This window comes from Danio aesculapii, chromosome 15 (assembly GCF_903798145.1).
Source record: "Danio aesculapii chromosome 15, fDanAes4.1, whole genome shotgun sequence".
In the NCBI taxonomy this organism is placed as follows: Eukaryota; Metazoa; Chordata; class Actinopteri; order Cypriniformes; family Danionidae; genus Danio; species Danio aesculapii.
The window spans coordinates 41,632,651-41,645,896 of NC_079449.1; the positions used below are offsets into that span (position 1 = coordinate 41,632,651).

Consider the following 13,246-nt stretch of genomic DNA (forward strand, 5'->3'; position numbering starts at 1 on the left):
CTGTAACAGACCTTCTCAGACTAATTAATTGTAAAGCAGTACAGTATTGTTTTATTTTATATCTAATGTTTTGGTTTTTTAATGCTTAAATGTCAACCACCTAAATACCATCAAACCCTGCTGGCAAAGAGCCCTCTAATTTAGCCTCTCCACACATATGTTTCTGTTTGCCAGGCGCTAGCGAGGCGGTCATGGCAGTTGGAATAATGTTGTTGGAGCGTTGGTTCAACGAGGGGGAACTAATGAGATAACAGAGCTGTGCCATCTCACCCAGTTGCCAAAGAGGCCATTATGGGCATTCCTCATCGTTAACGCCATCATAATATACACACAGATCTGCTCCGCTGCACTGATCCTAACAGCTTCATTTAAAAACACTTAAACTCTTAAACCCGGGGACGCAGTTTAATGCCCTATTTGAATTAAACATTATGGAAAATCGCGAGTTGTTATTAAGTAATGATTTTGACATCTGTTTTAAAAGAGAAGTAGGAAAGATTGGCCATGGCCATGTTTGAAATAGAATGCAACTGTATAAGGCTGAGCCATTTGACGATATACAGTGAGCATACGCCACACAAATTTATCTTTTAAATTAAAATTTTCTATAGGATGCTATATTTGTGCATTCGTTTCGTCAGTGCTGAAGCCAAATCTGGAGCTAACCTAACAAAATAATTTATGACAACAGTCAATTAGTTGGTCAAATTGTATGCTAGGGAAATATTTATATAAAAAGGAAAAATCATGATCCAACTATCCAACCATCAATCTATCCAACTATTCATCCATCCATCCAACTATCCATCCAACTATCCATCCAACTATCCATCCATCTATCCATCCATCCATCCTCCATATATCTATTCATCTATCTACCAATATATCTGTCAATATCCATCTAACTATCCATCCATATATCCAACCATCAGTTTATCTAACCATCACTCTATCCATCCATCTATACATCGATCTATCCATCCATCCATCCATCCAACTATTCATCTATCTATTTATTCAAGTATCCATCTATTTATCTATCCATCTGTCTAACTATGCATCTATCCAATGGTCCATCCATCTACTTAACCAATCTATGTATCCAACTATCCATCAATCCATATCTATTCATCTATCTATCTACCAATCTATCTTTCCAACTATCCATCTATCAACTATCCATCCATATATCCATCTATCCAACCATCAATTTATCCAACCATCACTCTATCCATCCATCTATACATTGATCTGTCCATCCATCCATCCAACCATCAATCTATCCAACTATTCATCTATTTATCCATCTATCTATTTATTCAAGTATCCATCTATTTATCTATCAATCTGTCTAACTATGCATCTATCCAACGATCCATCCATCTACTCAACCAATCTATTTATCCAACTATCCATATATCCATATCTATTCATCTATCTATCTATCTACCAATCTATCCATCCAACTATCCATCTATCAACTATCCATCCAACTATCCATCTATCAACTATCCATCCATATATCGATCTATCCAACCATCAATCAATCTATCCAACCATCTATCCATCTATCTATCAATCCATCCATCCATCCAACTATCCAACCATCAATCTATCCAACAATTCTTCCATTTATCCATCTATCTATTTATTAAAGTATCCATCTATTTATCTATCCATCCGTCTAACTATGCATCTATTCAACGATCCATCCATCTACTCAACCAATCTATTAATCCAACTATCCATATATCCATATCTATTCATCTATCTATCTATCTACCAATCTATCTTTCCAACTATCCATCCAACTATCCATCTATCAACTATCCATCCATATATCGATCTATCCAACCATCAATCAATCTATCCAACATCTATCCATCTATCTATCAATCCATCCATCCATCCAACTATCCAACCATCAATCTATCCAACAATTCTTCCATTTATCCATCTATCTATTTATTAAAGTATCCATCTATTTATCTATCCATCTGTCTAACTATGCATCTATTCAACGATCCATCCATCTACTCAACCAATCTATTTATCCAACTATCCATATATCCATATCTATTCATCTATCTATCTATCTACCAATCTATCCATCCAACTATCCATCTATCCATCCATATATCGATCTATCCAACCATCAATCAATCTATCCAACCATCTATCCATCTATCTATCAATCCATCCATCCATCCAACTATCCAACCATCAATCTATCCAACAATTCTTCCATTTATCCATCTATCTATTTATTCAAGTATCCATCTATTTATCTATCCATCCGTCTAACTATGCATCTATCCAACGATCCATCCATCTACTCAACCAATCTATCTATCCAACTATCCATCTATCTATTCATCTATCCATCTACCAATCTATTTTTCCAACTGTCCATTTATCAACTATCCATCTATCAATTATCCATCCATATATCCATCTATCCAACCATCAATCAATCTATCCAACCATCTATCCATCTATCTATCTATCTATCTATCTATCTATCTATCTATCTATCTATCTATCTATCTATCTATCTATCTATCCATCCATCCATCCATCCATCCATCCATCCATCCATCCATCCATCCATCCACCAATCTCTCTATCAATCTATCTATTGGTCCAACTATCTATCTATCTATCTATCTAACTATCCAATTATTCATCTATCCAACTAACTATTGTTCACCTTAACAGGGTCATGTAAGGTCAAGCCAAGCACAATGCATAGCTGAATGCAATGCCATCCAGTTCTTCAGCACAGGAAATGTGCACACTATCCATATGTAACCACAAATAACGATCAGCTATTTTATACAGAAACAGAGAGCTTCATTTCTTTCCCCTCCCTATTATGTCCACTTGCTGAAACTTCTGCATATTGTTAAAGTGAATACTTAAGTGCAGACTAAACGTAAGAATTTGCAATTTAATGAAAATGTATTTAAGTTGATACTGCATGGTTTATTGTATCTTTGTGTGCATTAGCACTTCTGTTCTTCTATTTAAATATGGTTAACGTTTCAGGCCGGAAGTGCAAACAAAATATTCATGGCAAATTAAAGCATAGAAGAATGTAATTTCTGTTGATACTTTTATTACTTAATTGTAATGAAGAAACAGTTCTTTAGAACATGAAATATATTAATGCAAAATCATATCTAATAACACCCTGCAAATATGACAATACTGTATATAATAATGCAGTTTACATGTGATATTATAATATATTTGTCCGCACAACATAAGCATACTTCTTTAAATGACAGAAAGCTAATTGTTAATATTATTATTGTTATTATTAATGCAATGATTTAACATGAAAATGTATATTAAAGTTAGATTGTTCGAAGTCTTTGATAAAACAACTTTAAAATGAAAAATGTTAAGATTTTAAATAACATTAAGATTTGAAAAGTTTACTTTTGTGTGTTACTAGTGATATCATTTCATCAATTATTGGTGATTGCATTTTTTTGTTCATTGTATTTACACTTTGAAGGTATGAAGTTGACTGCAAAGCAAATGCATATTCAATTATTATTAAGTGCCATTTTTTCAAGTGTTAAACATTACTTATGGCTGTTCACATCAATAAGCAAACTGACGGCTGGTAAAGTGTCTGCAATGTGAAGTGTTGTGGAAATAATGTTATTCAAAGCATAGAGTTATTCAGAGTCTATTTGTTCAGGGTGTGAAAGAAACTCAAAACAAACAGTTTTTATTGTTTAACAACAGGCCTTTCTAAATAAGAATAAGAAACTTGATTAGACTAGTTTGTTATTGAGTATAATTCCTCATTCCTGGCTGGATTTAACTCGAGACCATTATTAAGAAAAAATTTTCAGGCAAACAGCACAAAGCACAACTGTTGTTTTACTCTGTGTTAATCACGTGCTTATATCCTTGATCCCAACATTCATAAAACATAAAAAAATTGTTCAAAGACCTCTATTATGCTCATACAAGCACACATTAAGCCATCATTTTGATTCTCATCACATTAAAAAATGCATGCAAAACAATGCTGCTTTGAATTCGGGTTCCTCTAATTCGAGTTGGAAAGTACATGTGTATATATATATATATATATGAGCAATTCCAGCATTGTGAATGTGATATTTGCAGTAAAAACTCAAAACAAAAATCCACAGAGAAAGTATATATATATATATATATCAAAAAGAACTGACCACAGAGTTATGGGATCAGAAAAATATAAGTCTGTAAACTTGTTTTGTACTTGAAATGAGGAAAATAAACATGCGTTATGGATGTGACCAAAAAGTATGCGAGTTTGCAGTATACAACATGCTTTGTAGAAATTCTGTGAATTAAACTGCACAACCCCCCAAAAAAATTATGCTAATCAAAAGGATTAGAGTTGGCTGGCTCTTTATATAAAAAACACTTTTAATTTGATTTTATTTATTATTTTTGCATTTACGAGGGAAAAGCTTCATTATGGATGTGACAGACGTGAAATTGCCACTCCTGTGACTTTGGTAAATAAAATAAAATTGTTTAAAAACATTGACAGAGACATTTTTGAGTATTTCTAAAATACTGTAAAATACTCGCTTACACAAAAAACCAGTATTTTGGTGAAAAAAGATTTTTTTTTTCGTGGCAAGATTGAATGGAATTGCTCATATATATATATATTTTTCATATACCCATATTTTTAAGTATTTGAATTATTTTTAAATAGGTACACAATCACTCTTATTACAACTAATATGTTCATAATGAAATGTGTTGTCTCATCAGGATTTTCCTTGTCTGGAATTACATGAACCACATAATGATGAAAACAATGTAGAACTTAAGAGCAAATGTATCCCTACAATCACTAGTAAATCTGCTCCATTCGGCCAGAGGGCGCTCTCATGCGGAAACTGCAAATGCGCCACAAAAAAGAGACACGGTTGAGAATTCAGAGCAGAACATTTACCTGCTTTTATTGATTGAACATGACTAATAAACACAAATACTGAATCATCTGACACAGAATGAGTTTTTTCAAACACTGGACTTAAAGGTGCAGTAAGTGATCTGCCAAAATGCTAACCGGTTAGCATAATATCTTTGAGAAACAGTCCCTCCCCTGCTGTCCAAAGCCACGCCTCCTGAAATCACGAATGCGTGCACCACGACATGACACGAATCGTGATTCGAATTCGATTAATTATACAACCCTAATGTGAACATTTTTATTTCACTTAAAATTTTACTTTCTTAATTATTTTGGGTTTAGGTGGTATTTGTAAATCCGTGGTCACACTGCACTTTTCTCAGCATAGACTTCTATTCATTCATCCATGAATGCTGGCAGACTGGAAACGCAAGCTTGCGCGACAAGTTTTGCAATTTGCTGTGTTGCAAAATTCAAGCTTGGTAAACTCTGACCTGCTAAATCGCAGCACATGACTGCGTGAGACCAATCAAAGGTCAAAACATGACCTCTCTGTATAGAAATTTAAAATATGGACCAATAGCTCGCTTTTTTTATGTCTAATCGTCTCATTTAATCCCGGCCCTTTTCGCAGCAACATACGACAGAATTTTGTAAGCTCAAACTCTAGTGCGACTGCAGCATAAGTAATTGGATGCAAGCAGAGTACTGCGGTTTGTATAGCATACAGCACCATCTGCCGTTGAAAACCAAGCTCTAAATCCAATTCTCCCAAAGAGAATATCAAAGCATTTTGAAAATCTCTATCAATTTTTCACCACTGCTCTATAAAGCAAATATTTATTTATTTACCCTAATAAAGACCACAGGTTGACCTGGAATTATGCAATCTAGTTACAAATTTACATACTGTAGATTGTGAAGGAAGAAAGATGGGATTACTTACAAATAATTTTAGGACACAACAACCTGTGCATTTCTATCTCTGAAACAGTCAAAACATCTACATTACACACAATGAATAAAAGATCATATGCAAAAAGAATAATAGGGTGCTTGTAAAACTCCTAAAACCATAGGCGGTTCAACGATACCTGCTTTGACACTACTAAGTTTGTTCATTGGTCATTAGAACACACTTCTCACACGCAAAGTTCTTACAACTGATTATTATTATTTTTAAAATTAAAAACAGCCATGCTACAATCATGACTAGTAGCCACTTCCAGAAAACAAAGTCTGTCCACAGCAGGGCCCTGGCAGACACACAAATTCCCTTTGGTTCCAAGAATCAGGCTCCTTCCCCGCATGCTCAGCGCTCTGAACTCCTCCTCTGTTCGCTCCCATGGCTCCTCTACTGGTGAAGCGCCTCTAATCACCCCTATTGAGGTGGCTTAGCTAATTGGCAGGCGCTCTGTCACTGGGAACGCATCTGCTACCTGTTTGTACCAATTAGCAGATGTGAGCCACTTCAGCCTGACGCCTCCGCACATACGACAGATTCTGCAATTAGTGGCTCGTTTGGAAAGAGCGCCTCAATTAACATGAGTACCCTTAATTACATATTCGCGGAAGATTCTGGCCTCTCGTAGTTCACCTTTCTCATTCATTTGTGATGAGATGAGAGAATAAACATGATGTTCAATGACACTGCAGATATCCTAAGAGACACGCTACGTGATGGATTTACGATCACTTACACTCAGGCTTGATTTTCTAAAGCACGAGGCGTGCGATTACAGTTTAGTACGGATATAAAAACGATTTCATTGGACCTGAGTATCAAAGTCGGATGAATTGTTTTAATTTAATAAATTTTGTGGCATTTGCTTTACCCCTCATTCTTAAGGTGAGGGTTTCAACTAGGGCTGCACGATATTGGAGAAATCTAACATTGCGATATTTAACCTTTTTGCGATAAATATTGCAATATGAATACAGTTCCACCAGATGGTTTGGATTCTCTATTTGACCTTTTCTAGAGAGCCTACCTGTACGTTCACACTGAAAGCGGCGAGAGCGTCAAAGTAGCTGGAAGACATTCATTTCCAATGGGAGTCAGCGGCGAGGAACAGCGCGGCTTCGCCAGTGTAGGCGTCGAGGAGAGTTGAAATCAACTCAACTTTATGGTAATGAGCTATGATGCGGTTCGGTGCCAAGCAATTAAAATGTGGAAGTCCACCGCCTGAGAGGAGTCCAGAGAACACAGTCACGGTGAACTTTGGTTCCGACCAACACAATCTCACGGCAATTTGTAACTTTTTGATTTAGTGGCTAATTCGTAGGAATTTGTACGATCTAATTCGTACAATTTAGTACGATTTGCTCATCCCCCAATGACGGTTGGGTTTAGGGATGGGGTTAGGTGCCATGCCTCCTTTTTAAAATTGCACAATTACGTATGACTGATTAGCCACTAAACTGACAAAACGTAAAACACTTACGTTTTCTCGTAAGATCAGGCTGTTCCAACCACAGTTAAGCTGCAGTCACACTGGGCTTTGTGTGTGCGAAGTTCTGACGTGCGGCGCTACGAAAAGGGGCGGGATTAAACAAGATGATTAGACATTAAAAAAGCGGGCGATAGCTCCATGTTTTAAATTTCTGTCTAGAGAGGTCGTGTTTTGATCCTCGATTGGTCTCACGCAGTCAAGTGATGCGATTTCGCAGGTTAGAGTTCACCAAGCTTGAACTTTGCACCGCAGCAACCTGCGAAACTTAACGCATGACCCCGCGTTTCCGGTCTGACGCATTCGCGTGGGTATGAATGGAAGTCTATGGGAGGAAAAGCCCAGTGTGACCGCAGCTTTATTCCAAGGGTTTGATTATTGCGGTCGCCAGATTTCTAATTATTTGCAATGTTTTCTTACAGGCATATACATTTAAAAAAGTAACTGGCGAGTTACTGATGTGAATTAATGTTATATTAATAAATATATCTATTTACTTTAAAAAAGCGGGAATCTCATGCGACAATACAAAGCAGTATTGCTGCTTCAGAATGGACACATTGGATAATCAAGTGGAGCAAAGCCACACCACATGCAACTCGATCTTCGAGTTTGCTGAAAAGTGCGCAACATTTTCATGCTAGAAGGCATGTTTTATGCGGGAATGTAACTGATATGATATGCTGCAATGGCCCCTTTAAATACGAGATCAATGTATCGAATTTTGACGCTCTCGCCACCGGACCTGAAGGCAGACAGCGTTGTCACCAGGGCGACCTTTGACTCTATCACCGCCTTCTGTGTGAACGCACTGTAAAAATGTGTTTTAAGTCATAATCGTCGTAACGCAAACAGAATTAATACATGTGGAGTATTCCTATTTTATTGACATTATTAAAATGGAGTACAGAGAGACTCCAGACACCTGCTGTCATCATCACAGAACACATGTTTGTGCTGTTCAGGAAAAGCTGAATTTATTTTTCATTCACGTGCAGTATCAAACTCCATTAAAACAACTCTCTCCTATCTGTCCTTACTTCATATTCGCATGAAAGCAATCTTGCTGAATAAAAGTCAAACTCATTCATTCATTTTCTTTTCGGCTTAGTCCCTTTATTAATCGGAGGTGGCCACAGCAGAATGAACCGCCAACCTATGTTTTAAGCAGCGGATGCCCTTCCAGCCCAAAAGTCAAACTGATTTATGAAATTATAAATGACAATTACATATTTTTTTTTGTTCAATTTGTGGAAAGGAGTTCAATTTCTCATGTGAAACTGTACAGTGGAGAAGCCAGTCAGTTGAGTTTACAACTAAATATAGTGCTTGTATGTCACATGGCTTGTATGGCACAGAATTCATTAAAATAGAAATAAAACACCATTCATTATATATATTTTTTTAAAAAGCACCTAAATTGCTTTGCAGTTTGTGATTCTTTTTCAGTTGAATAAAAAAATCTATTTTCCATTCATCTATTAGAAAATATTGAGCTAATATTTAAAATGATAAATAACAATTTTCCATTCACACATGATAAAATTATTTAGCAGTTTTGCATGCCCTTTTCTCCAAAGAATTCATTAAAATAGTAGTAAAATAATATTTATTACAAGTTGATTAAAAAATAAGCACCTAAATGGTTTTGCAATTTGTGAAAGACGATTTCTTAAAAATAGGGTAACAATCTCATCTCGTCTTGTTCTCGTGAACCCAATCTCGTGTCTTGTCTCGTGAAGTAAGCGTCTCGTCACACCCCTAGCATTTAGGTACAGAAATTGAGTCATCACAATACAAAATACCCAGGGTTGCCTTGTTTCTAGTTCAAATAATAATAAAAATAAATAGATTTTTTTTAACTTTCAGAAATAAGCCAAAATTAAGTGAGATTTTTCTTAAAATAAGCCAGTGGCGTAAGCAAAATAATCTTGTTTTAGGTTTGAAATGCAGAAAAAACTATTTTAAAAAATTTTATGCATTTTTTTGTAAATGTAAATTAACACTATATCATCTACAACAAAATAATAAATAACTAAATGCAATTAATCTTTATTACGCCTCCAAAAGTCATAATTTTTTGTGCCCAAATGTTTTAAACTCTCTTGAAATGCTCCGTCACAGGCCTTTAACACACATGCAAATGATAAACCTTCACTTTATTATGGTTAATCTTAGAAGTGGCTATAAAAATCCTGTGTTTTGTGGCTACAACTATAATCCAGACTCAACATTGTAAATCCCGTGATGTGATTATTGTTGATGCGCACATTGCAATATCGATACTGACAAGATATATTGTGCAGCCCTAGTTTTAACAAATTATGGATCAAAAATCATTTTGAATGGCACAAAGTTAATATTAAAAAGCAGACATTTACAGCACCATCCTTAAAATCATTATTAGACCATTTCTAATTACTTTAACAATATTTCATCTTGACGGCGCAGTGGGTAGCATGATCGCCTCACAGCAAAAAGGTCACTGGTTTGAGCCTCAGCTGTCTGCATGTTTCTGTGTGGAGTTTGCATGTACTCCCAGTGTTCGCGTGGAAGGGCATCGGCTGCATAAAACATATGGTGGATAAGTTGGCGGTTCATTCCGCTGTGGCGAGCCCTGATTAATAAAGGGACTAACCCAAAAAGAAAACGAATGAAAGTTTAAACTTCAAAGTACAACTGTACTTTTTTAAAGGTGAAAACACAGTTGCTGACTAATGTTCAGTTGTTAAGATCCTTCAAATTAAAATAAATGCAACTCCAGTACATGCGTCACAACCTACTTTAAATCAATCATGAATCACGCCAAAACTAATTTGAAGACATATTTCACAAAGCACTTTGTCATTGAGTAAAAATCAAGTGCATTGAGTGGTTATGAGGGAAAATAAGCAATTTATTTGATGAGTAAAATGCTCCTAAACAACCATCTACGCATGATGATTTAACACATCAAATATTAATCCAACAATTTCACAGGGTATTTGGTAAGAGAGAGAAATGAACACCAAATGACCATGAAGCCTGTGCAGACAAGTGGACACACGCATCTCCTTCAGGCCCTAATCTGAGTCAGCTGCTCTCATTGAGGGGCCCGCTGTCATGTGAACCCATGTGAGTTGGTTCTTACATATTCTCAGCACAAAGATCAAGGGCTCTTTGGTCTCCCTCCTTCGCCCAAGGCATCTCATAGAGACTTTCACATCACATGCTTCGTGGACTGATATGCTCTTTCAGACTGAAACACTGCTTTGAGAACAGCCTAATGCAGCGTTCCCATCTGCTGAAATATAGTTTTGTTGATCAGAGATCAGCTGAGTCTTAAACAAGAACGCAAAACCATATAAAAAGAGTTTATAAATAGTGCAGCAGACTTAAATGTGCAAACATTCATTCCTTCATCTTCCTTTCGGCTTAGAATCTTTATTAATCTGGGGTCGCCACAGCAGAATGAACCGCCAACTTATCCAGCATATGTTTTACGCAGCGGATGCCCTTCCAGCTAACCCATTACTGGGAAACATCCATAACTACACTACGACCAATTTAGCTAACCCAATTCACCTACAGCGCATGTCTTTGAACTGTGGGGGAAACCCACACCAACACGGGGAGAACATGCAAACTCCACACAGAAATGCCAACTGACCCAGCCGAGGCTCGAACCAGCGATCTTCTTGCTGTGAGGCGATCGTGCTACCCACTTCGCCACCATGACGCCCATGTGCAAACATCCATGTGTAAATATAATCTATTTCACGTTAACTAGTTCCAATGTATGAATTCAGTTCCTCTCAAATTCACACAGGTATAGTAAGTACAGGTGTACTCCTCAAACCAGCGGACATTTTCTTCACTAATGTTTGACAACCAATTTCCAGTGTATTTAAAATATAGTACCTGTGAAATTAAGGCTTTTGTGTCCTGTCTATTTATATATAATATCATATTTAAGGCTTTATCAAATGCTGTGCCAATAATTTGTTGACAACAGTTAGATAAAATGGAGAACAAAGTTAAACGTTGAAGAACCTCTAAATGCAGTCTAAAATTTTCTTCTAAAATTAGCTTTTTTTTTCAGGCTCCTATGTGTAGGTTCAGTAATGTCACATTTATGGCAAAGAATATGTCCTTTTCCTGGTCTTTAAAGTGAAATAACTGAACATAAACAAAGGAGGCTGAGAACAATGTTAATTTTCGATGGAAATTTCAGACGGCACTTCTAAACTCTTCAGGCTAACGTCTTAACTGGAGTCAGTTACGAAATGTTTACTACGTTCTGTTACAAAATATGTCACACAGAAACATATTAAAAACATAGAAAGGAGTTTTCAAAATGTTACCAGATGACATACCGTTTGTCCTGGAGTCCCAATGATCATCTGTATGTAATATCCCCTACCAGAGTCCCCTTTTAAATTATTAATCATGTCTAGAAAGTTAACAATCCCCGCTGGATCTGACGCCAGGGACAATCCACTTTTAGCAGCGGCATCATTCTTTTGCAAAGGCCTGAGGTCCAGCTGCACAGACGCGTTGAATTTCCCCGCAAATATGTTTAAAGGTATTTTAAACACTGAATGAGACTTCCAGAAAGTGAGAGAAAGTAGCAGTAGCCCGTAGAGCCGCATCTCGCCGAACTTCACGTTGAACAGACTCTCAGCTTTGCTTCAAAGTGCACGACTCTGTCATTGATGTAGTAAGTTCCATTCTTGTTATTAGTTATGGGAACGATCTTCGGCAGAGCTTATGTGAATCAGACAGATGCCGCGGGGATATAAAGTATGTGTGTTATGTGTTCAATGGATAACTTCCTGAAAGAGCATATGACGGATATGACGAGCATATCCAAACATTCCTGCGATTAATGAGGGCCAGAGGCACGAGAGAGGGATAGACTACAACAAGGATGTTTCTCTGAAGTTTGTATACAGCAGCTGTTTTAAACATACAGTTGAAGTCAGAATAATTAGCCCTACCCTTATTTATTTATTTATTTTTTAAATATTTCCCAAATGATGTTCAACAGAGCAAGGACATTTTCACAGTATGTCTGATAATATTTTTTTCTTCTGGAGAAAGTCTTATTTGTTTTATTTCAGCTAGAATAAAAGCAGTTTTTATTTTTTTATGAACCATTTTAAGGTCAATATTATTAGCCCCGTTAAGCTATATATTTTAAGAAAGTCTACAGAATCGTTATACAATAACTTGCCTAATTACCCTATCCTGCCTAGTTAACCTAATTAACCTAGTTAAGCCTTTAAATGTCACTTTAAGCTGTATAGAAGTGTCTTGAAAAATATCTAGTCAAATATTATTTACTGTCATCATGGCAAAGATAAAATAAACCAGTTATTAGAAATGAGTTATTAAAACTATTATATTTAGAAATGTGCTGAAAAAATGTTCTCTTCGTAAAACAGAAATTGGGGAAAAAATTAACAGAGGGGCTAATAAATCTGATTTCAACTGTATTTGATACTTTATTTTTTTATTTATTTAATTTTTTTTTCTTTATCTGTAAGAAATAAGCATATACCAGCTTTTAATTGTTTATTATTATTATTATTTTTATTAAACTTTATTAGGATCAATCATATAATAAATATGTTGTTCTAAGGACATTTTGTTACGATTATGTGATACACAAAAAAACAGTATAAATAACAAAACAAAAATGAAATATTCAAAATAAAAGTTGTAAAAAACTAAATTTGTTCTGAAAATGTGTCTCTGGATGTTTTCTCTAGTTATTAGAACAAGAGAAAGTAGCTGTCAACAAGTAAATGCATGCATGGACATAAACATTACAGCCTTATATTATATTATATTATATTATATTATATTATATTATATT

The 13,246-nt window shown here is 35.8% G+C and overlaps 1 protein-coding gene across 1 annotated transcript in view; it reads right to left on the reverse strand.

Annotated features, from left to right (window-relative positions):
• The window catches only part of bace2 (beta-secretase 2), a 37,802-nt gene extending 25,596 nt beyond the window's left edge, over nt 1–12,206 (reverse strand). The window contains exon 1 of the mRNA XM_056473538.1: nt 11,742–12,206. Coding sequence (XP_056329513.1) covers nt 11,742–12,017 — 276 coding nt within the window. The 5' untranslated portion in view covers nt 12,018–12,206. The remainder of the gene's footprint in view (nt 1–11,741) is intronic.
• Between the last annotated feature and the right edge of the window lie 1,040 nt (nt 12,207–13,246).